At 41.3% G+C, this 24986-nt stretch overlaps 1 protein-coding gene across 1 annotated transcript in view; it reads left to right on the forward strand.

Annotated features, from left to right (window-relative positions):
- Nucleotides 1-243: 243 nt before the first annotated feature.
- The window catches only part of LOC104013376 (tyrosine 3-monooxygenase), a 31681-nt gene continuing 6938 nt past the window's right edge, over nucleotides 244-24986 (forward strand). The window contains exons 1-9 of the mRNA XM_009465865.2: nucleotides 244-441; nucleotides 1364-1538; nucleotides 5360-5448; nucleotides 8715-8782; nucleotides 9981-10031; nucleotides 13778-13923; nucleotides 19683-19818; nucleotides 20465-20534; nucleotides 22227-22283. Of these exons, the coding sequence (XP_009464140.2) occupies nucleotides 244-441; nucleotides 1364-1538; nucleotides 5360-5448; nucleotides 8715-8782; nucleotides 9981-10031; nucleotides 13778-13923; nucleotides 19683-19818; nucleotides 20465-20534; nucleotides 22227-22283 (990 nt within the window). The remainder of the gene's footprint in view (nucleotides 442-1363; nucleotides 1539-5359; nucleotides 5449-8714; nucleotides 8783-9980; nucleotides 10032-13777; nucleotides 13924-19682; nucleotides 19819-20464; nucleotides 20535-22226; nucleotides 22284-24986) is intronic.

Genomic DNA, 24986 nt, shown 5'->3' on the forward strand with positions numbered 1-24986 from the left:
ATCCTACGCAGGCGGTTTCCCTTGATGTGTCTGGAATGGCCAACATAAATGTCCCTACACCTAACACAGTAGCAACTAGCTTGCTTTGCTGCTGTCTGGCAGCTCTGATCTCACTACCCACAAATACGCACTGCATCTCCAGTCCCACTACATCTCCTGGCCATTACTCCGGGAGAAGCACTCACATCCTCAGGCAATTTCCACTCAACATCTGGCAATTGCAATCCACTCCCCTGTCTCCCAATGAAGACTGACTTGGTGGGGATCTCAGGCCAAAAGGAAGAGGCCAGCAAGGAGAAGGAAATGCATGGCATAGAGTCATTAAAGAGGCAAGGCAGCCTGGACTCCAACAGGGAGGATGGCAGAGCCACTCTCATCCTGACCCTCACCCTCTGCAATGTGAGGAAGACTGAGCTCTCTAAGGCAGCCAAGGTCTTTGAGGTACAGACCTCACCATTCCCTTCCTCTACTGAGCCATCTCTTCTGGCCCTATTGCCTTCACCTCTCCCACTCTGCATCTCTCCCTCTCTCACCCTTCTCCTGCTCCCTGCCTGACTTATGCCTCCACCTGCCTTCCCCCTTTCTCATTGTCCCTGTTTTGCTACAGCTGCTCAGAGAGGTTTGCTGGCCTCTCCAGGTGAAGAAGGAGAGTAGTCTGGAGGGAGGGAGCAGCTGGACACAGTCATTTAGAAGAATCATCATTTTATGTAAGCGTTGTTTAGAGCAGATACCAATCCATTATTTCTTTCTAGCAGTTGTGGTGGCCAGCCACAACTAAGCAACAGGCCAGCATTTCAGGCACTCAGATTGTGGGGATGTTAGAAGCCAATGAACGTTCTCTGCATATTTGGCAGAAGACACAGAGAATACAAGAGCTGTAAGCCATACAGGTATTATATATTCTGGGCACTTGACGTATCCCTACCAGGTGCTCGCTCTCATCTGTGAAAATGAATAACTCAAAAGAAAAGTATTACATTTGTTACTTATTTTTAATCGTTTGCAATTATTTAATTAATATGGTGTTATTATACATCAATAGATCTGCTTTCATTCTGCCAGGGTCTTAAGAGTTACCCAGCCACTCATTTGTTATTTCTGCACAGATGAAATGCTACAGTCAACAGTATCTCATCTTTCATCTCCACCTATCCCTACCTAATTCTACAGTGTTTAATCTTCAGCTCTGCCTGTATTTTAGCTCCTTCTAAACTGGGCATTATTAGGCTTCATTGCTTAACATGCACTTCTTGTTAAGACCTCTTTGAGTCACCTTTTAAAGACATTGTAGAAGTGTATCTAGACTTACCTGGATTTTCAGTTTTTGGAGAGGCTTCATCATATGAACATCTGGCTCTTGCAGATGTTTGAAACTCAGATCCATCACTTTGAAACCAGACGAGCCAAAAAGCCCAAGAACTCTGCTGATGATCTTGACATTTTTGTTGAATGTGAAGTTCACAGTGCTGATGTTAGTATCCTTATCACCTCCTTAAAGAGAGTAGCAGAGGATGTGAAAACTAGCAGAGAAGACAAAGGTAAGAAATGCATGCATCTGTTAGCGCTGTTTTGTTTCTTTTTGGAGTAACTTTTTTAGCATGAGCTTCATAATAGTAATTTAATTAATCTGGAAAGCAGGTGAGCGTGCATTCATTTTTCTTCACTGCATGACTGTATTCCCTGAATTGGGACCATTCCCATTGGTGTGGAAAGGGAGGCACTTTGTCATAGCCAGTGGAACTGAAGTGAGAAAAGCATTCCAGTAAAAAGGGAGATGAGAAGAATAGAGCAGCAAAAAAAGTAGCTGAGGAGAAACTGAAAACTCCTCAATGACAGGAAGATTGTGGGCTGAGAGCTGAGTTGTGCAGAGAACTGACCGCTCTGAGGCAAACACAGACACTTGATGGGAATGCAATGGTACGGCAGAGGGTCTGAATGTTTCATTTGCTTGTAGTGTATTGTGTCAGTTTTGTTAAAAGAAGCAGTAGCTGTCTGTTTATGGTGTCCACTGCCGTCTGGGTCCAGTAGTATTGTCTGTAGGTAGATTGCTCCTTCACTGAAAAGAGCTAAATGCAACCAGCTCGAGGAAGCTTCCAGAGTGCAAGAGGGAGAGAGGGTCAGCAGAAAGCCTGCAGGGCAGGCTGGGAGAATCAGGGGATGAGCTTTTTGTAGAGAACAGACCCTCTGCCAAACCTGGAGTAACAGAGCATCAGGCATTTTCCCAGGCACCTGAAGAGCTTGTTTGAAGGTTGTGCAGCTTCAAAGGTTGCACTTTAGGAATAATATTTCACCTGGCAAAGTGCTGCAAGTGCCTACTCCACTGCCTGTGCTGTATTTGAGTCACCAGCCTTACCAGTCATCAGGATGGAAAGTGAGTTTGCCAGAGGTAGACCAATATTTTTCCTGTTTACAGGCAGGTAGGGGATCAGTGAGTACAACAAGCTGTTAGAGACTTTTAATACAATCCTGAGGATACCAGAGGTGCCCCGACAGATGAGAAGGCTGAGGTGTCCAGCTCATAGGTTGAGTTCTCTGAATACAGAATTGCCATGAGGTTTCCCACCCTTAACAAGACCAGACAGAAATCCCCAGGGCCCTTTTAGCTAATACAGTCCTGTTTGGACACCTTTGGGTGTTGCTTGAAATTCACCTTCAGGCTAGTGATGAGAGGCAGTCCATGCCAAGCTATTCTCTCTGTGGGGATATCAAAGGGGTATTACTGTCATCAGGGAAACTGGAGAGCCAAAGAGGGTTTTGGACCTGAAGAAGCATTTTTTTAGCATTTCCTTGGGAGTTGAGAGATTTGTGCTCAGAAGTAGCAGTTTCAGGTGTGCTGGGACTGGGATCTACAAAAAAAAAAAGGGGACTGTTAAAAGAGGGTGTGTTTATGGTTAAAGCAGAATATTAGGGACATAATTTTCTTCACATTTTCCTTTTTCTTATGGTTTTGAAGAGCAATCATAAAAGTAAGCAGTTTTATTATGGATTTAATGATGCTAGAATTCATATATTTGGCATGCAAATAGCCAGAGTCTTTCTGTTTCTAAGTTAGCTCAGACTTACACACAGCACTCCTTAGTTTGTAGAGTCTTTTCTGGGTGTTTTAGGCCCCAGAATTCAGTAGTGCCCTAAGCAGTTCATTTGATTTCAAGATGAAAATGTCAGAGGTTTGGTATTCATGGCCCACAGAGACACCTCAGGTGTGGGCATCAGCAAGAACTGGGGATTTGGAGGTTTTGGCCTTAAAGCTCTTCATGTGTTTGGTCCTATTGAGGTGAATTTGGGGGTGCTAAAGTGTCAGAGGACTTTTGGCTGAGCTAGCCCCTAGGTCTAAGATTGGATAGTGGCCTATTTTACTGGTATATCTTATTGAAAGTGGTGGTGCATCTTATTGAAAGAGGCTAGCTGCAGCTTCACTTTCTAGCTGGGTGTGCAGATGCCTGTGAAAGCATATTGGTAACTAGGAGATATCTAAGGTGTATAAACATGCTTACTGGTCAGAAATTATTTCACTGGCAAGATGCAAATATGTGCATTCTGGCTGCCCCCATCACCTGAGGCTCCAGCTCCTGGATTAATCTATTTTTTTCCCACAGGGACTTTTTATTCTTTTCTTTGGAGTTTTTAGGTAAGCCAGACAGGCCTTCCAAGGAAGTTTGCTGAAGGACAGTGATGAGACAATGCCCTGCCCGTAGTGGCTTTAACCCAAATTAATTTGGTACTCAGTTGAGAAAAGCAGCGGTTATCTCTGCTTCCATGAAGCAGAGACAGATGCAGCCAAACTGGTGTATGTCAGCACTATCTTTTTTATTGGCTGTGTCCATTTCTGTGACCAGGCCAAGGCTTCTGCCGTGGTCCTTTCTCCCCTCTCCTTTAGCCTGTCTGCCCTCTCCCAGAACTCAGTAAGGGACAGGCAAGGTGTGTCTGGGGAAATACACTGGAGGACTTATGATCAGGCACAGGTTTTGAGGAGATATGGCCATAGATGGCAGGACAAGCATCTTGCATGCAGAACAAGCATCTTGCATGCAGAACCATTGGTACAGCCAAAGATAAAGGCTCAGCAAAAAAATTCTGGGGTGATGAAAGACATCTGTCAGACTAGTATTTCTTCTTATTGCAGAATTAGCCATAACTGCATGAAAGAACTGGAATTTCCCAACATTGGTGTGCATTTGTAGCCTTGCACCTTTGTAAACTGGCTATGCCTGGATATAATATAATAGGGCTAAAGCTAAATTTGCCATTCAGTACAGAGATGCCTGGTCAAGTATGAGATTAAGGTGACCCCAAATGGACCTTTTTTGAGCTGTAACACGCTAAGTCTGATCACAGCATCAGTCTGACCTCAAAAAGCAGTATCAACTTTGCCTTTTTTCAGTATTTTTTTAATCCATTGGTTATAAATGCCAATAAAATTAAAATAAAAATGCACTTAAATTAAAATGACAACATTTAATTTTAGTCATAGAATCATAGAATTGTTTAGGTTGGAAAAGACCTTTAAGATCATCCAGTCCAACCTTTAAACTAACACTGCCAAGTCCAGCACTAAACCACGTCCCTAAGCACCACATCTACACGTCTTTTAAATACCTCCAGGGATGGGGACTCCACCACTTCCCTGGGTAGCCTGTTCCAGTGCCTGACTACCCTTTCGGTGAAGAAATTTTTCCTAATATCCAATCTAAACCTTCCCTGGCGCAACTTGAGGACATTTCCTCTTGTACTGTCGCTTGTTACTTGGGAGAAGAGACCAACACCCACTTCACTACAACCTCCTTTCACCAGCAAAGGTCCCCTTCTTCAGGAGAAGGAAACTTTTTGGAAATTCAGCTAATGGCTAGAATGATTTTGCTGAAAAAAAAAAAAAAAAAAAAGAGCCAGAAGGAAAAAAATTGAAGTCAAGATACTTCTTGGCCTGTTTTATTTCTAGAAATTTCATGTTTTCCTTTTAAAATATTGTTTTCACTTTTAAAGGTATGAAAATTTAAGACTATTTTTTAGACATGATCAAAACATTTTCTTAAATCCAAATTGCAGAAATAAATTTGGTGTCCTATGTCAAACAGAACACCTCATTTGGCTTAAAAGGAAATGATTTTGCCTTTAAAAATTGTTTCTACTAATTATAACTAAGAGATTATCATTGCAAGTTAGTTTCAGATCATTTTTGATCCAGTTTGACAGTTTAGTCAGCAAACAAATTCAACTACTGACATATGGTGACATGTAGATATGAATATTCTTAGATATTGATGAAAAGAAAGCTTGTAACCTTCAGCACAATTTTTATTTTGTGTGTCTTTTAAAAATGATTTGATCCTATCTCATTTAACTCTTGCTGCTTTCTCTCCAGTGCCCTGGTTCCCCAGAAAAATCCAAGATCTGGACATATGTCATCATCTGATCACTAAGTATGATCCCAGTTTGGACCATGGTCACCCTGTAAGTTTGACATTACTGTAATTTTATTTTTAAAAAAGAAACTCTGTAGGGAAATTTTTGTAAGGAAAATTTCAGGAGTAAAGAAATACTCATGAAAGGACAGAAAAAAAGAAGGATCAGAGGAAGGCTGATCTGCAGTGGAATTAGGGAGTATAGAATGAATAACAATAATAAGAAAAGCTTATGGGTCCTGATTCATCAAGGTACATATGATTAACATCAGACACATGCTGAAGTAATTTCTATTCAACATATTCTTTAGCATGAGTTCACATTTCATTGTTTAGTTTAAAAAAACCTCTTGTTTATTATTTTACCCCTGATATATTTGAAGTACGTCCACTTTGTACTAGCCGGTCCACATAACAGTCAAGTTCCCCAGCCTTCTGCTTTTTGTGTTTTCTATGTTTTGACCTTTCAGATATTCCATATCTGCATTTTTAATTTTGCATATGCCAGGAATCTCATTCAAGTGCAGATGTACAGAGGATGGTAATGAGGACAAGCAGCAAAGAGCTAGTCACTAATAAATACCAGATCCTCAGATTGCACAGAGGGGAGTATTACACTTAAACTTGCAGAAATCGTCTAGACAGAAAATAAGATAAATACATGGCAGCACTGATTAGTGGATATAATACCTGAATGGAGATTTAAATGTGACTGGAGAAGCGCAAAAGGTCTAGTTTCAGTTGAGGTAAACATCTAAAGTTTAAATAGGAAGCAAATTGGAAAGATCATAATCTTAATTTACATCTGACTTTTCACAAGGTCTTTGGAGCCAGGATTTTGGCAGTATTTATTGATATTACTCTGCAAAATATTGTTAGAATTTTTGTGATGGGCTTTCTCTCAGATGCAGGCAGTAGGTCTTGGATATGAGTGGGCTGCAGAAAGGGCTTTACTCATAACAGTTTTGTGTGTATACTCTTAGCCTTGCCACAAACAGAAACTCTAAGAAATGGAAGAGGAAAAATGCACTGTAGACTCCTGCTCTAATGATGATAATAGCAAGGCAAAGTATTGGGAACAAACAAACCAACACTCGTTTCTCATCAAAGTTTTCCAACTTTAGTACAGATGAGATACGAGTTAGGTACAGACAAATATGGGACTCCAAAGAGCCATTTGCTGATTGCCAAGGTAGGTCACAGAATTACTGTGAACTGTTCTGCCAAACATCACATAGAAGTGATGCATGAAAAGGAAAAAAAGCACAGACTTCGTACCGAAAAATGCAAGGAAGTTTTACATGGATGTCAACAGAATCTATAAGATTGTTGTTCCCTTTTCTAAATGTCTGAATTCTTTTTAGATCCTTTTATTAACCTACACAATGTTAATGTTGTTAGCTATGTACAGTTCTATGTGGTACAAAAAACTTTCCAAATCTATCTTCTACATTTGAGAATCACTTATTAAACTATAATGCTCTAGGAGAGATTCATAGCCTCCTTAACCAGGACATCTTTCATTCTTCCTCACATCTTTTTGATAGAAACTATCCAAGTATTTGTCATTTTCCTGAGCTAGCTCTGAGGCTCTTTCTCATGGGATAAATGAATGCACATTGGGAACTCATTCATTCAAATAGGACTGAGTTCGCCTCCTACTTTGCCAAATAGGAGGTATGAACACTGAAGAGGATGAGAGAAAGCACCAATGGTGCAGAGTTACTGAAGTATTGAGTAGGGATAAATCTACACTGCAGAATGCAGTGCAATATAGAAATACCTAAACTAGCTAAAGTTAGCTCAGGCACTGAAAATCCTTTGTGGCAGGAGGGAGCACAACGTGGGCTCATTTACTGTGCTGCCAAACATGGCTCAAAAGTGGACAGGTTGGAGGAAAGTACCAAATACGGTGATGTACAGATGGCTCAGCAGAGATTTTGCATATACATTTCCTACCAAATAGGCAATTTGGGCTGTCCATGTTAACAGCTTCACTTTGTTCTTTACTGTCTTTTTAATAGTCAGAAAAGCAAACTGATGACACTGTGACACCAGTCTCTGGGGCACCCTGACACTGGCTGTAGCGGTCCCCCAGGGAGGCTTCTGCTGCTCAGAGGGTGGGTGCAGAGCCCTGGAAACAGCAGGGACAAAGCTGAGAGGTCACAGCATCAACACTAGTCCGGCCCAATGGCTTTTCCACGCGTTTTGCATGGACTTGTTACAGTTACTGACAAGCAAGGGTGGCATCTGAATGAACACATTATCCATAACACATGACAAAAATAAACATGCTCTCGGGATCCAGTTCCTTCCTCAGATTCATGCACACAATTCTCATTAACTGCAGTATTACTGGTATTATTGCTACACTGAAAATTATGTGAATAAACCTAAGGGAGAAATTTGGCTTGTAGTATGCAAAGTGGTTCCAGTAAATTCTGAATATTTTAGAATAATAAATATTTGTACAGTGATGCTGATCAACGCTGCTTTATGAGTTATATTAGTAACACAGTGCCAGATTTCAGATTTTATTCCTATTATGAATGATGTAAAATTCAAAGGAATTTGATTCCACATCTCTATGCATATTTAATAGCTGGAAAAGCCTGCTTGAAACTCAATTTCTAGTAAACACAGAGGGAGCAAAAAGAAAACTCCAGTATTTAAAAAGTAAACTGCCCCTTTAAACAGATACCACTGAATCTGTCTTTATGATAACATGGTAATAAATGGGCAAGGGGGGATTGAGCTGAAAGTCTTTCTACAGGTTCAGTGGCAGCTCTAAAGATTTCTAGCCAGTGAGAACCCCTTCTTCACCCAAAGCGCAGAGTATTGTGCAGGCACAGTATACTTTCTCTGGTGAGGTGGTACTAGGCTTGGTACCGTCATGTCCATCACAGCCCTATACTGCAACCTTCGTGCTTAGCGCAGGAAAGAAATGACTCAGAGATTCAGCTCTTCCACAGCAGAAGTGACACCCCTATTTCAATTCCAGTTTTAATGTGATTTGCATTTAAATTTGACTGCAAGTGTAATGGCCTGTGATGTAGTGCTTATGAACAACTCCAAAACCTTCCCACCAATGTTACTTTCCTTTCTGGTCACAGGCCCCAGATTTTCATCAAAATGTCACGCATGTAACTGATCACAGACTTTGGTTTACCCTGTTCATAAGGCTCAAGATTCATTGCCTCAGAGAAAACAACCTATCTGATGCCTAGGTTTTCTGAATACTTCTGTTAGCAAATTTATTTATGCCCACAAATCTCTCTTAATGTAAAACCTTTTTCAAATTATTTTCTAACTCAGGGATACGCTGACCTGGAGTATAAGAAACGGAGGGCATTCTTTGCTGACCTTGCCTTTAATTACACAGAGTAAGTACAAGGCTGCTGAAGAGAGACTTCAGCAGTCCACATGCACTTTCAGACATCTTCGTGTGCAAGAAATACCAGAAACTTAATCTTTTGTCAATGTATCAACAGGGCTATCTTTAGAAAACAGAATTCAGCCACAGAATCTTTCACTCCATACGAAGCAGACTTTTTCCCACAACACAGCAAATATACCTTAAGATAAAAATCTTAGGATTGCATTCACATCTCCTTCAGTGCTGTATTTTGTCTTAGCAGAGATGATTTCTCAATATGACTCTTTCATTTCAATTTTGCAGTTACTTTTAGGACTAGCTCCTGAGCTGAGGCTAGTCTTTTTCAAGGAACTATAAGGAACAATGTTTAGGAATATATTTTTGACAAAGAAAAGCAATTTGCTGTTCTTGTTATGTTTTTGACAAAATGTCTCTAGCCATGTACATTAGCTACTTCAAAACCTCAAAACCTCTCAGGTCTCGTGTGGGTGATTGAAAATGCTCCTGCTTTTATGTGTAAAACTTCACCAGAATCAGCTGATAGAGTTAATCAGATGTATAGGTAGAACTGGTAGTGGATTATCAGCCTCATGGTGTCCAAGAACTGGTGAAATCTCCAAAGCCTTGAGAGACTTCTAGTTGAGTACAGTTTTCTCACCGCCACCATATATCACAGCTAGTGCAGCACAGAAGAGCACAAAAGCACACACTGAATTGAACCAGAGCTACTGAAGAAGCAACAGAGAGGAAGAGGAGAGAAGACTGCCCATCAGAGAAGTTAGTGATAACTATGCAGTGTATGCCCGGGCAGCTCTCTGCTGATGGGTTTATGAATGCGTCTCTGCGATGATACTGCGCTGATCACATCCTCCAGGGATGGACCCTCCAGGCGCACACTGCGTTTTGATTGTTAGATTGCCTTCAGCAGAGATAAGGGTAAGCCTGAAGGCCTCTTTTTTCTTCTGTAAAGCAGAACATGTCTCCTTTTCTTACCATATCCCTCTGTTTCCTTCCCACACTGGGACAGAGGAGAAAATGCACACATTAGAGCCTACCAAGACAAAGAAGTTGTTAATTATGTACCATTTTGCTGTTTCCGTCCTCATTACAGCAAATATTCATGGTGCAGGCAAAGAAAATAATACTTGGAAACTGAACTTGAAACCTGCTTTAGACACATGCATTATTTCCTTTCTTCATTACAGAGGAGACCCTTTGCCTCGCATTGAGTACACGGCACAGGAGACTGCAACTTGGTGAGTTTGGTACTTGTACTCCGACTCCTGGGCCATTCCACTGCAGTCCCAGGAAAGACTGTCAATGTGAGACAGTGATAACATTTTAAAACTGTATTTATCCATCTCAAATTTTACTCCTTGGTTGTGTCACCTTTTGGTAATTTGTTTTGCAGAAAGCCATTCTCAGGGCTGGTCTTAACTATTCAGTTTCTAGAGCAAAATGTATTTTCCTGACCATCTCCCTGCCTGCCAATCCCATCAATATATCAGAAGCCAGAAAACACCTGGAGTCTACAGCATAACTTCTAACTGACCTCTAATTAACCATAGCTATGGTGGTGACAGAAATGTCACCTTTCCAAATCTGTTACCAGAAGAAAATGCCCAGCTGCAGGATGGAAGTTCACTCATAGGATGTGGCTAATCCAAAGTTCATAGGACAGACAACCCTTCCTTGTTCTCCTGCAAATACTCATCGCTGTTAACATGAACAGATATCATTCTCTCAAACTGAATGTAAAAGAAATTTTGGAGTGCCCTTCCAGGATACATTATTTACATTGTAAAAAGGCCCTTGATGTCATATGAAATGATGGCAAGTTACTTTTACATGGGTGCAGCATTTCTTCACTGGTTCTTTGTTTATCCTGAAGATTTGCCACTCAAAAAACCCCCAAAAAACAAACAAACAAGCAAGCAAACAAAATTAATTCAATTCAAAGTATGTTTGCAGACTTTATGTGAAGTATTTGAAAGATTTGAAAGAAAGATTTGAAAGAAAGCAGAGTTCTTATTTCATATACCTCTGTTTCCACTTTCTCCCACTAACTTTAACAAATCTCAGTAAGCAGCAATAATTACACATTTGTAAGATAGCACAAACATAAATATGTCCACATGTCCCAACTAAGAGCAGAGTCCCAGGATTGTGCAAGGTGCCACACGTGCACATAATAAGAGAGAGTCTTTGTTCTGAAAAGTTTACAATTTAAATGGAAAGACAGCCTAAAGGTGGGAAAAAGGCAGAATGATGACCACATTTTATAACTGTGGAACTGAAAAAGCTAGAGCTTAAGTGATTTGCCCAAAATTATACACAAAGTTTATGTCAATGCCAGGAATTAAATCCATACACTAGATGTCTCATGCCAGAACCTCAACCACAGGGCCATCCCATCTTTTTCAGTGATTATTTTATTTTAAATAAAATCTACTGTGCCGTAGAAAGCTTGAGGGGTGTTGCCCACAATCACATAGAAAGCTTGCATCCAACTCATCCAGGCGGTCACATTTTTATTAAGCTCAAATAGGTTTTTATAGCATCTTTCAATTGTCAAAGATTGATGGTTGGTGTCATGCTCATGATTGCTACCACCAGCCAACAATCTTGGCATAGGATGGTGTGTGGGAATGTCATATTTGAGAAAATTTAATTTTGTGTTCTTTCCTGTTTTTCCCTTTTGTTGCCAACCTCCGTCATTCCAGCCCTTCTCCACCTAGAATTAGTCCCACTGTGGTAACAGGATAGACCTTTAAAGGAGTATCTGCCCATTTCCCCAAGCAGCCATCCCCAGCAACCCAGGTTGTCTTGTTGTGTAAAGCTGTTTCCAAAATTAGACCTCCCAATGGTTATCACAGCCCCCTGGGGCTGTGCCCTGAGGTCAGCTGCATTACAGAACAACTTAATCGAGCACTGTGCAATTGAATGGGAAATTTTTAGCACAGACTAAATTCCCTCGGTGTTCACTCTGAAGAGTAGTTGGACGCCTTCAGTTTGTAGCAACATGGTTATAAAAATGAAAATTAATCAAGTGAAGAAATATGACTTTCAGAAAACAGAGGGTAGAGATGATCTGTGTTTCTGTTTTCAAGCACGCTTCTTGGAAGGCCCTGAAACTAAGTAGTCATAAAAGATGTCTTATGGGTAAAAGCTATATAAGGAAAAGGGATAATCTAGGGCAAAATTGTAGGGATGCACCTGTCACATCTTCATAATAAAGCTGCATAGTGCCACTTTTTTCTAAAATAATACTGAAATTTATGTAAAATAAGGTCATTGCCTTTAAAGTCTTTCAAGTGGCTGGCTCCATCCTTCGTTATGAGGTTCCTTTCTAGAGTATTTAATAGACTGTGCTTTCAGCAGTTTCTCTTTCTTTCTCTGGACTGAAGTACCATCACATAACAGCTTAATGGTCCTTTGAGTGATAGCACCTCCATACAGTGAGGCATTACACCTATTTGAGACACTACATTAGGGCAAGCTAAATTGTTGTCTGGAAATATCTGCTCCTCCATTGACTTTGGAGTGAACTTAGATGAGCGCCTTAGAGGTACTTAGAGAGGAGGGACACTTAGCTTTAGATAATTCGTCACTAGTCTCTGAGACTGCCTACATTTCTGTGGTAGTCAATGTTTGGACACACAGTAGAATGATACTTTGATAAAAGAGACCATACGTGCAGAAGTGTAAACAAGCCTGCTCTCTCTAGACTCCAGTCTGGGGATGAACTGTGTACTGCTTCAGATCCTATGCAATCCCACTGAAGTCAATAGTATTCTATGGGGAAATAAGCCAGGGCAACACTTGAACTCTAGTCCTCCTCATTTTTTCCTAATTCTGCTATGGAAATGGCCCAGCCTCCTGTGGCTTTTGCAATAGTGACAGCAGCCACTGTTTCCCTCTGTTCTTTTAATTTTTTTTCCTCCTAAGGTTTTCCTCCCCCCTTCATTCTGGTTCATTACTCCCACACTGTGTAAGACATTTGTACAAATGAAGAGAGCCATTACCAGGGACTGGCTATCACGTCCATAGCAACAATAGCATCACAAAAAAAAATACAATACAAAACCAACAAAAGGTCATTTTCCGTAGCCAGCATTTCCAAGAATGATCTCAATTTTCATAAAACAATGTTTATAAAATTGTTAACACCCTAGGGCCATGTCTGAACAAAAATAACCGTTTCTATAAGGTTCTTTTCCATCCTATTACTATTTGTTTATTTTGCAACAGCTAAATATATTCCAAACCACAGCTCTAAATCCAAGCACCATGAAGTTTGGGAGAAGCTTGAAGCCTGTGCCCAAATCTGGTTATATATATTTTTTTTCTTCAGCTGGCGTTTTTTTGTATAATGGGCTAAATACTTCAAGAAGTTGGCATGTCTTTCAGATACATAACCCATGCCAGGCATTTTGAACTGCAAAAGTATGAACCTCTTTGCCCGTCCAGATGTTACTCTTCAGTATCAGAAAATATGCTTTTTTAGGAGAAGGTTTGTAAAAGTCAAATATAGGCTAGGCTTCAGTATGGAGACGGAGGGACTGGCATTTCAGGTTGTACCCCAACGTAGAGAGAGAGAGGGAATACCTGACTCATTCCATCCCTAAACTGTACAACATAGAGAGGGCCATAGCCTCAGCTTTCTCCCTGGGATTTCCCTGGTACCTCCAACACACTTATACCTAAGCAAGAAACACTTCTGAATCAGGATTATAGTCCTGTTACACTAAAGGAGGGTGTAGGAAGGGATAAAACAGATTAGCTGAACAGAACCCACCTTCTGAAGGAAAAGTGAAACAGAAGACCCTTATGCTTTGCTACATCCACCCAGGCATCAGCTTCCAAGCACCAGGTGTCCTGAGTTCAGATTTTCAGACCATTGCCTATGCTGTGGGTTTATGCCTCTCTGTGGATCTGTAGATAGGGCAGATAAGTACTGCTTCATTGAGGTGGGTCATGTTATATGGCCTTTGCTTTTCAGGAGAGAGGTCTACAGGAAGCTGAGCAGCCTTTACCCTACTCATGCCTGTATGCAGTACCTGGATGCTTTCCAGCAGCTGGAGAAATACTGTGGCTACCAAGAGGATAACATACCTCAACTTCAGGATGTCTCCAGATTTTTGAAAGGTCAGTCATTATGAACTGTGGTTTATTCTAGGGTTTCCTGGATATGTTTGTACACCACAAACACACACAAACCATCTCGTAGAATGTAAGCTGGTGAGCAGAGCTAACTAGCTGTAGAGTTCCCTCATGCAAGATGAGCTGTAGCACAAGGCATTAATACCAGGCATATCTAGGAACCAAGCTGTAAGTAAGTTTGTGTTTGCTCTGTGAGCGGCTGCAGTTGGTGTAGCACCAAGCAGCTGATTCCAGTACTGGCAGCAGTGCAGCCACAGCAGCAGACTGCTCAGCATCACTTCCACACAGAGGTTTTCTATGGGTTTGACTGCATTTTATGCTTCTATAGCTATGCTACTAGTAAGACCCGAACACAAGCACAGGTACATACCTCTCAAGTCCATTTTTTTCTAATGCATGACACAGGATGGCAATGTATGCTAGAGAAAATTATTTCCAGGAGGTTCTGCTAGTCAGTCAGCAGCTGCCTTGAAACAACACTGCTTCTTTCTGTCTCTGTGGCCCCGGTTGCCACACTAAACTTGTTGATACCTACTGTGTGGTTGACAGGAGAGCAGAAAGGCTGTGGTACTAGTCTGTAAATGCATGAAGATGAAAGGACACATAAGATTGCTAAACTGACCTACCTGCTGTTAGCTGGGAGCTGACTAGCAAGAGGACAGAGAGGAGGGGAGCCTGCATTATTTTTATGAGGCCACAGGCTGCATGGGTTCCCAAGGCCAGGTGCTTTGTGTCAACCAGCTGATTTCCTACCATCATTAAGAATGACTAAAGAAAGGTGGTCTTTAAAGCCTCCTTGCTTTTTCTCAGTGAGAAGGAGATGTGCTAGAGAGAGGAGGACAGCTGATCACTATGATGAAATAAATAATTAAAAATATGGCTTAACTTTAAATAAAATCAATTTAAATACAATGTTCAGGAAATCAAATTACCTACTCCATGTATCAGTAGGTGATGCTAGTAAGCTTAGATAAGCTTTCTGTTGCTGAAGAGTTTTCTAAGACATTGCCATTTTCAGGGAAGTTTAAGCTGTTCGATGACAAAGTTTTTATTGCACCTTTAGTGTAAGGGAATGGAGGGTTAGCATATGAAAAGCATCTCTCATCCAGCTGTAGAAATCTTTCTGTGTATGCATAATGTATTTTCTCATGTACCTTCCCTTCTATTCAACTATCCATCTTACTTCCCTCTTATAGTAATTGGGCTGATAAATATTTCTTCTCATGAAGCAGTTGATCTCACCTTATCTCATTTACGCAGTAGCTGACAGCAGGGAGCTCTAGAAATCATATGATGCTGATTTGATTACCACAGGTATTCATATTCTTTACGTGAATCAGGTGATTTCAAAGTGGGAGAATTTAGGATAATGTAAGAATATCCTGTCATAATACTATTTGTATTGCTTGTGTTGGTTGACAGGATTTGATTGCCTGGAGTCTGGGCCTGCTCACGTCTTTTGTAGGCTCTGTTTCTAAATTTTCTCTATGCCATACAAATTGCCCTAAGCAAAAAAAAAAAAAGCAGTAAAAATAGTAATTCTGAAAATTCTGCTAATAACGGTTGGGAAGATGTTCACAGTGAGTTTCAACTAATCTACTATAAACATGGGATGTGTCGTGTAAGCTAATTGTCCAAACTATTCTGACTGGGAATGAGAATCAGGCACTTCAGAGGCATTTTATTCCATCCTGGAATGAGTGTCTAAGGAAAATAGAAAGAATGGCTCTTGGGAGTGCTGCTCCTACCCTCCTTAAACCGTAGATAAAATCTGGATTAGTTTAGCCTACAGGCTTTGTAAAAGATTATAAATCGAACAAAGTTTGTTCAAAAGAAATGTGTTTACAGCTAGACACAATTAAGAGTGAGTAAGCTATTTTAGTCCCATTATATGGAGCTTTGAACTGATATCTTACTTCAATGATTCCCTCTAATAAGGTCATTGCACTATGCAGAATATGTTCTAGAATAGCATGAAGATTGACATTGTTGTAAGGTCCCTTGGTAACAAACTCAGTCAGAAGCATCTGCAAGGTCTGTAAAATCTGTGTTAAAGAGAGGCTTATGTCAAGCAGCCACTGGGTGAGGGGTATGATTTATATGGAGTTCTTCTGATTTATTACTAATTTGGGCGGCTTTTACCACCAGCGTCAGCAAGGCCAGAATTTTTGCTCCTTATAACTCATCGATCAACTGTGTGCTTAGGCTCTTCCCTGTGTTACAGGTGTGCAGTGCTCAACCAACGAAGCCTTAACCAAACTATAAGCTGTGATGTGTCTCCCAAAATTCCTTGGCATACAGTGGCTGCATTTCAAGCACAGCCTATGTGGAGATGCATAGTGCAGTTCCTCCTGTCACTGGTTAGCTCTGGGTGAGCCCCAAACTGTCCCACTCTCCCATTTAGGACATAAATACCAGCACATATCTTTGCTAAATACTGCCTCTAAGGACTGGACCGTTCTTTAGCATATGTAATAATAAGACTTTATATAGAATAGAATAGAACAGACCAGGCTATTTCAGTTGAAAGGGACTTCAGCCCACTTCAGGGCTGACCAAAAGTTAAAGCATGTTGTTAAGGGCATTGTCCAAATGCCTCTTAAACACTGACAGGCTTGTGGCATCGACCACCTTTCTAGGAAGCCTGTTCCAGTGTTTGACCATCCTCTCAGTAAAGAAATGCTTCCTAATGTCCGGTCTAAACCTCCCCTGGCGCAGCTTTGAAAAACCTCCCCGGCACAGCTTTGAATATAATAAACTATAGGGATGCAGAGAGAGAGAGAGAGGGTTATCCTGGAGAGAAAGTGATCATCTTATAACTAGCCCACACAGCCAGATAAACTTCTACCTTCTCTTTTACTCAGCAGTATCTGTGAACTCAAGCAAGCAATTCGTTTTGTCTTTAATACAAGTCAAACTACAAGATCTGTCTGGTGTTACCTGGCCTGCTAGTGAGGCTGGTTTGAATAGAAATGAAGTCTACATCCCAAGTATTTCATAATTACTTAAAGGGAATTTAAATGGTTAACCATATGACCATTTAACATGGCAAGTGTTTTTCTAAAGGGTTAACTAGATGAACCTAAGCACATCTTTCTTTCTAGGAAAGATGTTTGGATTTACGCATTCATTGTCCTCCACAGCTGGAAGAAATTACAGCCAGTGAACTCAAGCAGGCTCACACTACAACACGCAGGCCTGTATACATGAGTTTTTTAGGCCAAGAATTAAGCCTTACAGATCACTTTAGGTCAACTGCGCAAGACCTTCTCTTCAACTCATTTTCATTTCAGAGATCTTTGGGCAGCAGGTCCAATCAGCCACACCCCCAATTCTCTACTGATTGCTGCTTTTATTGTGCAATAATGAAATAGAAGTTCAGATTTTGCAGATATTACCTTCAGCAGATAACTTTTTCCTATGGCTTTTCAAGGCAACTGGCCAAGTCTGTTCCATCAGCAGACTGTCTGATTCACTGGCCTATATTTAAAAGGGCATCTCAGGGAACATAAGCTGTAATTTTCATTTTCCCTCCTGCTCCTCCAACATGGATGCTAAAGCAATATAAATTTCCCTAGACTCTTTCATAGTCGATTCCAAAACTGAATTACTTAGGGCTTGGTTCTCATCTGATATATTTTTCAGCTGGTGCAGTTTTCACTTCACTCAGACTCAGAATTTAGACCAAAGATGACCAGATGCTAAGATTTTCACATTCCTCTGGATTTGCTTAGTATGGCATCAGCAGCAAGGAAGTACCCTTCTTGTGCCAGCTCCTCGCTGGTGCCTAAGGAGAGATAGCTGATGGTCTGTCTATTCCCCCAAACACCCTGCTTTCTTAATTGGGGAGGAGGGAGAATAGTAAGCTGCTTTACAACCACTTCTGATTCCCTGGTTAACACTAATGGCTTTGCTCAGCATATAGACAAAGATAAAGAAATAATCTCCATTGGTTTTTTTTTTGCTGTTGTTCAGCTGTGAGGCAGTTCTGTACCCATTACCTTTGAATTCAGTGGAGCAATAGAAGATAACCATGGCAAATGCTAACCACGTAGTCCCTCACATTGTCAGGTAAAACATTCCTTGCTGCCCACTCTTTTTTTTGTCCTGTATAGCTTCAGATGTTTTGTTACTTCTAATTCTTCCAGTGAAGCCTTTTTTTTTTTTTTTCCTTTTTTCCCCCGTTTTCTTTTCTCTCTTTTTTTTTTTTTTTAAATGAGAAAAGTGCTAATAGCCAGACGGAGCAAGACAAGAAATGCTGGAAGAAACATTAAAAACCAAACCAAAACAAATCTTGTAAGTGGCTTGGTTTCTGGGTGGGATTTTTTTTGTTTGTTTACATAAAATAAATTAGGTTCCAGGCTTCATGACACAATAGGATATGGATAGAGAAGGAAGAATAAAGCCATTTCTGAATTTTTGTTAAGTGTAGTTTTATGCTTTAAAGAAGATGAAATGTCATTTATGGGAGCTGAGAATGCAACACAGATTTTGAGTATAGGACTTCAAAAAGATTATCATTGGCTCTCTTTTAAAGCAGTGATTTTCAATTTTCTAAGCTTTGCAGACCACCAACATGTTTCCCATGGAAATGTAGATTCTGTGTTCTTTTGACCATAGGACTGGTTATTTTGTTAGTCGTCTCTCACAGACCTTTGGTAGTACTGCAGGGTGTCCTGGAGTAACACTGATAGCACAAGCTGAAATCACGGTGCAAAAATATTGCATTCTTCTGTCCTCTTCTATGGTCACATGCAAAACAAAACACATATGATCACATCACTGGGAGGCTGTGTAGTTAGTTCTAGACAAACATAATGGTGAAAAAAACCAGAGGGGAAAAATAGATGAGAGCACTGATGGAAACTGATGTTAAATGGTTAAGGGCCAAATTCCAGCACCCTTATCTCTGATGAGGACCTGTTTGCTCTTTCTCCTGCATGTTCCTATTCTAACAAAGACCAGGCAGAAAGATAAAATTGATAGAAAGTTTTGCCAGTGCTGAGCTAGTTTATACATGAGCAGCATGCACTGACAGAGGGAAATGAAACTGAATAGTATGCTCCAATTCTACCTCTGGGGTATGTTGAACTAGGCCCACTGAGGAACAGAAGAATTGCCCAGACTGGAGCAGACCCATGGTCCACCTACTTCTATCTTCAACAGTGCAAGGTACCAGGGGTTTCAGTGCAGGGAATAAAAAAGTCTTCAGGAAGGACTAAACAGTAACCTAGCATCAGGGAAGACCCAGGTGCTCTCACACAAGGGTAGGGGTGGGGTGTGTCCCTTATCGAAATCCTGTTTTACATATGCTATACAGGAAATGAGAGAGAGAATCCAAGAATTAATAGAATAGCCAGGACTGAAAATGCAGGTTCTGTCTCCTGCTTGATCATAAGGATCATAGGACCTCAGACACATCACTGACATGTGGGACACAGTAGATAAATGTGTGTAAATGAGCTAAAAATGTAAACTGGGGTAGGCAGTACTCCTATACCTCATATCATTGCTGTGTGAATATGTGTAGGATGGATGGCTAGGTGATTTGATGTTGTAGTAATTGGACACATAACAGTACAGGGGCACATAGATAATGACAAGCCAGGATCTTCCTACTATGCTTAGGTCAAGGGAGCTACTGCAACAGAGCATGAAAGTCCTCTGAAACTGCTTACCTGAAGTAAGTGTGCCATGTAGTTAACCCTAGAAATGCCTAAATTCAGCCTCAATTCCCCTTGCAGAGAGAACAGGTTTCCAGCTGAGACCAGCTGCAGGACTGCTGTCGGCTCGTGACTTCCTTGCCAGCCTGGCATTTCGTGTCTTCCAGACCACACAGTACATGAGGCATTTCTCTTCTCCTATGCATTCCCCGGAACCGTAAGTTTGATGCCCTGGCACAATCCTGTCCTTCTGAATGTGTTGGGGATGATTCTCTTGGGAATGGCTCTGGAACTCTATCCAGTAGTCCACAGAATGAAACAATTTGAGAAACTGGTAGCTGGAGAGTTAGAAGGGGAAGTCATGCATGAGAGGGTGTGAGTCTCTGTCTCTCTTGCAAAGTTGTCTGGGGAAGGAAAAGACTGGAGAATATCTGGTTTAATCTTTTCATCCTGCCTTCAGTTACCATCTGTTGGGGTTTGATTTCCTGCTGTGAAACTCTCCCAGTAAGTGCTGGCCAGACAACAGCAATTACATTTCATGAGAAATTACAAGTTCGCACAGATGCTTTTGTTGTACGCTGGGACAAAACAGGGGCCTTTCAAAGATGTTGTGACATAGGAGACTAGTGCCTGTGCCATCCCAAGTGAGACAATAGCCAAATTAGTGGGGGGCAGCTGGCTCCCCATGGCAGAAGGGAATGCTCTGTCACACTCCCTGCCAGGCCAGGTATGGAGGCAGCTGCTGTGAACCAGCCCTCACACTAGCTCCCTTTGCTGGTCTTTTGGCTAAAGTCCTTCATGGGAAGTTCATGCAGGGCAGGAAAAGAAACCTTTACTGAACATGAAGGTCGCTTGTTTTCCAGAGACTGCTGCCATGAGTTGTTGGGTCATGTTCCCATGCTAGCTGACAAGGAGTTTGCCCAGTTCTCACAGGTAAGAAGCTTGTTCTGCTGGCTGTTTAACCAACTGCTCTGGATAGCAGGCCTGATGTGCCTCAAAGGCATGCAGCACACTGTGCTTGAAATGCTATTTTAAGACTGGATTGTGTCTGAGTCGCAACCTCCAGGGATGGTGGGCTAGCAATGCCCCGGGAGACATTTACTCCAAGGGAGTGGTAGCACCGCTCCCTATGGACATCGTGTAAAAGGAAGGGTAGGCAGTGCTTGTGGGACTTCTCTGTGGGAGGGCCGTGTCAGTCTGCAGGATGCCAGTGGAGCCTCTGCGGTGCTGCATGTTTGAGTTGTACTGACTATGCTGTTCCCCTGGTTTCCTGTCCTACACCACATGAACCTAACCAGCAACAGCCATCGAGCCCCCAGGCTGGTTTTGTCTCTGGATGTACATTTTTATCTCACATGATACTTTAATTGTGTCCATCAGCATGTCATTCATTAGAGTTGTTTTTCCTTTTACAACTCACCAGATTCTCACAGCATTGCTCACACTGGTGAGGAGGCTCCAAAAAGCAAACAGGGCTTCTTTGTACAATAAGGGGTTATTTAGTACAAGCAGTCAGTGTCAGACCCAAGTGAACTCAATGACCTCGTATAATTAAAGACTTCAGAACTATGAATGTGCGTCAAAACCATAGCAGAGGGAAGAAGATAACTCATGTTCTAGGCTTATCCTGCAGTGGCCAGTGTGGAAACTGGCAATAAAAGCAGAGGAGTTACATGATGTAGGTCCCTGTCAGAATATCTTAAAAAGAAAGCCAGTTCACCTCATATAATGTGCTTTCCAGTTGTATCAACTTGGATACATGCCAGTTTCCATTTTGGTCATAAATGTTGGTTATTATCAGATTCAGATGAGTAGTACTTAAAATATCCTAGTGGTCTATAATTTATTCTGGAAGAAACCTCTTCAGTTCAGTTCAATACCAGAACTGAAGACACATTAGAAATAAGAGATTATAACAATTTCAAAACTTCCAGCTTTCCTCTTTTCCCATCTGTAACACAAACTATACAACAGGGGATCATATTAAATGAATTTTCACATTTCACTTTTTTTTTTTCACAAGTATTTTCATAGTTGAAATTCACTCCATGAAAATTCTTTTTTGTTCCATTCAACATGAGACGATGAGTGGTGAAAATGCCCTAATTTTGTTTGTTTGCTGCATGATATGGCTCCCAGGATAGCTAAGAACAGACATCTACAGATTCCTATTATGAGAATAACAATTAACAGGGAGCACAGATGAGAGTAAACAGAATCCTTCCTGCACAGATCTGACCCACTCATAAGGGCTGTCAGAAAGAGAGCGAGAGACAAAAAGGTAATCGCAAAGATAAAACCCACCCTGCTGCCCTTCCTTCTCATGCCTCCCTATAAATCTCTGCCAGGGATAGTCCAGCATTAAGCCAAGAGATGGTTAATTTTACACAGAGAATGCTGAGGATTAAACACTCATCTAATGTGACTCCCAGTGGTATGTAGCTGGGGGCCAGGGAGAGGTAGGCATCCTGGAAGCCATGGAAGGTCATTTTGGGTGACAAAAACAATGAATAGTTCATGCTATTCATGCTAGAAATGATGTGGTCCTCCCCCTTCCCCTCTTTCTCTCCCTTGGGCTGAATAATCACACTAGTGTAACACTGCCTGCTTGCTTACTTGCTTTAGGATATTGGACTGGCTTCTCTTGGATCATCTGAAGCGGAGATTGAGAAACTGGCCACAGTAAGTACAGATGGCAGTTTAATATCAGAGGCAAAACCCAAACGATTCAGTGCATATCCCTTACTGTGCAGGGAAGGCTCTTCTCCAGCGTCTCAGATTAGCTACAAAAATGAGAGCATCAGCAGGACTGTCTTCTCCTCATCCACAGGTTAGGGAGGTGCTGGAGCAGGGGCTGGAGCCCTTCTGGGGGAGCCCAGAAGCATGTGATTCCACCTGAGGAAATGCTTATACTTTTTGCTTCTATAAGAATATACTGCTGAAGCTGAGTTTCTACAGTTTCAGCCACAGGAGAGTCCCAACTCACTTTCCAGATTCACCTAATAGACTGGATACCCAGTGTGATTCCTGCATTTTCTCCTACACAAAGTGCAGGGAACCATCAGAATTTGATTCTCTCTATGTTCATTAATCTCACAAAATAGGTGAGCACTTAAAAGCTATTTGAGAGTACTGTCATTTGGTTCTGAATCACTAGGCTGTACATATCTGCCAAAACAGCTCATGCAGCCTCTTGCTGCCATCTTAACTTGTTCTGAAAGTGGGCTGGAGGCCAGATGATTTTTTTTTCTGATAATGACAGCCATTTCCCAGTCTCGATGATTTTTTCAGGTTAGGAGAGGAGTCTTACCCTCACCCAGCTGGGTGAGGCTCATTCAGGAGAGGGGGTGGATGAGAGGAGACTGTCACTCCTGAAATTCCTCACCCAGTCCACATGGTGAAGTGGAACAAGGCACTGTGTGAAGGAGATTATGGTTCACCTAAAATCTATCTGCACATATTCGTCCTTGGGTTAGGACTCAGTAAGACTAGCAGTATTTTTAGAGTTTGGAGAGCAAAAGGTACTAGTGCTGAATTTTTCATAGCATCATCCAGGTCCTGGGCTGGTGATGTGAGGGGACTATGCGGCAAAAGGCAGCGACATGTCCACATTTCCTCTGCAATTTCCCCTCTCTGGGTCTAGAGAGGCTAGAGCAAGATTAAGATCCATGCCTTTGCTAGGGTTAAAAGAATTTTGGGTCCCAGAGAGCCATTTTGCATCTTTACCCAGGTCTTGGTGAGATTGGGTGAAGGCCAGTGGCTTACATAGCATTCCTCTGCAATCACTCCCCCACCCCCCGGACTGGCTAGGACTAGATTAGAGATAGGGTTAAGGTTAGAAGAATGATGGGTCTCCTATCTGAAATTGTCATACTATCATCTAGGGTTTGGGGACGTAGAATAAGGGCACCTTTTTGAAAGGGCTACCTGCAGTTCAGGATCTGTGAGAATACAATTTTGTAAGTACCATTCAAGTACTCTGAACAGTAAACATATTCTGGATTAACATCTCAGTCTTCAATTGTTTAAAAGTTAGACATCTAGTCTAGGCTTATTGTTTAGGTTCCTTCACTAGAAAGTGAACATAGAGATGAACCTGTAACATATTTACTATCCTGACATAGATGTCTAACATAAATTCTTTTTTCTCTCTGGAAGTCCCTGTCATTGTCTGTTCATTATAAAGAGAATGTATGTAACTAGCTTAGATAATATGACAACATTAGGCTAACTAGAAGTTTATTTAAAGAATCTCAACTTTGCTTGTTGCTATGGTCTATAACATTTGTAAGACAAACTTTGAAATGCCATTATTTCATTCAGTCCCTGGACTTCTCTAAGCAGGTGGATCCATGCACAAGAGATGGGAAATTGACAGTGTTCATGTTATCCACATAGTGCCACTAGTAGCATGTTTTGTACCCTGTTAAAACAGTGAGAGCTGAAAGAACCTCACTAACTAAAAGCCAAATACAGGATTTCTAATGAAACACTAAAAAGAATTCCTCCTCCTCCCATGTCTCATTCTCCAGTCAAAAAGAACCTTCTGCAAAATGAGGAGATAATCAAAAGACTTTTCACTGTGAAATAATAAGAATCAAGATTATTAACACAATAAGAATGCAGAATTACTAGCTGAACTGTAGAGAAAGCAGCTCAGGATTCTGCAGAAAGAAAGATCCTGGCATGCTGTTTCTTTAGTGGTAAATTTGCAGGCTAAAACCAAGTCGTCAAAATTATAAGACATGTGAAAGAGGGTGGGAGAAAGAAAGAGAAAGAAAGTAAGAGGCAGAATAGACAGAATAACACAGAGTTTCACGTTATTTTACAAACTGCCTGCAGTTCTTTGAGAAGGGTGCTGAGAATTCAATACTTATGGCTAAGCTGAAGCCAAGGTCCAGCCCTGTGTATGAGGCAGCAAAGAGCTATGTGTCCCTAAAGGAACCTTGAAGAGTTGTGACACAAAGCCATATTCTTAAAATGCCTCATGTTTTCCATGTTTTTCTTTTGCACAATACCTATCCAGCTGCTCAGGGATCAGGCTTGTGTCCAGAACTGGTCCTTCCCTGTCCATTTCCTTAGACACTATAATAAGGGAAGGGCTAACAGGTCGGCAGAGCCAAGAGTTGCTTTTATCCCACTACTGTCCATCAGGTAAAGGAAGAAAGGTCCTAAGCATGCTTTATTGCAAGAAAAGCCTAGTGAGGTGTATCTTTATTTTCTACTGAAGCATGATAAAGATGTAATTGGCATAATCTTAAAGGGTACATTGCTGCTAAGGGATAAGTCATTCTTCAATTCTTCTGAATGCTGTCACACAGAAAAAGGAGGAGGGAAACTGTCCTTTCAAGTACCTTTCCTAGGATCTTGAACCCTCTATGGGGG

Source organism: Nipponia nippon, unplaced genomic scaffold, assembly GCF_047370975.1.
Source record: "Nipponia nippon isolate SJK-2023a ecotype South Korea unplaced genomic scaffold, ASM4737097v1 scaffold_3, whole genome shotgun sequence".
Classification (NCBI taxonomy): domain Eukaryota; kingdom Metazoa; phylum Chordata; class Aves; order Pelecaniformes; family Threskiornithidae; genus Nipponia; species Nipponia nippon.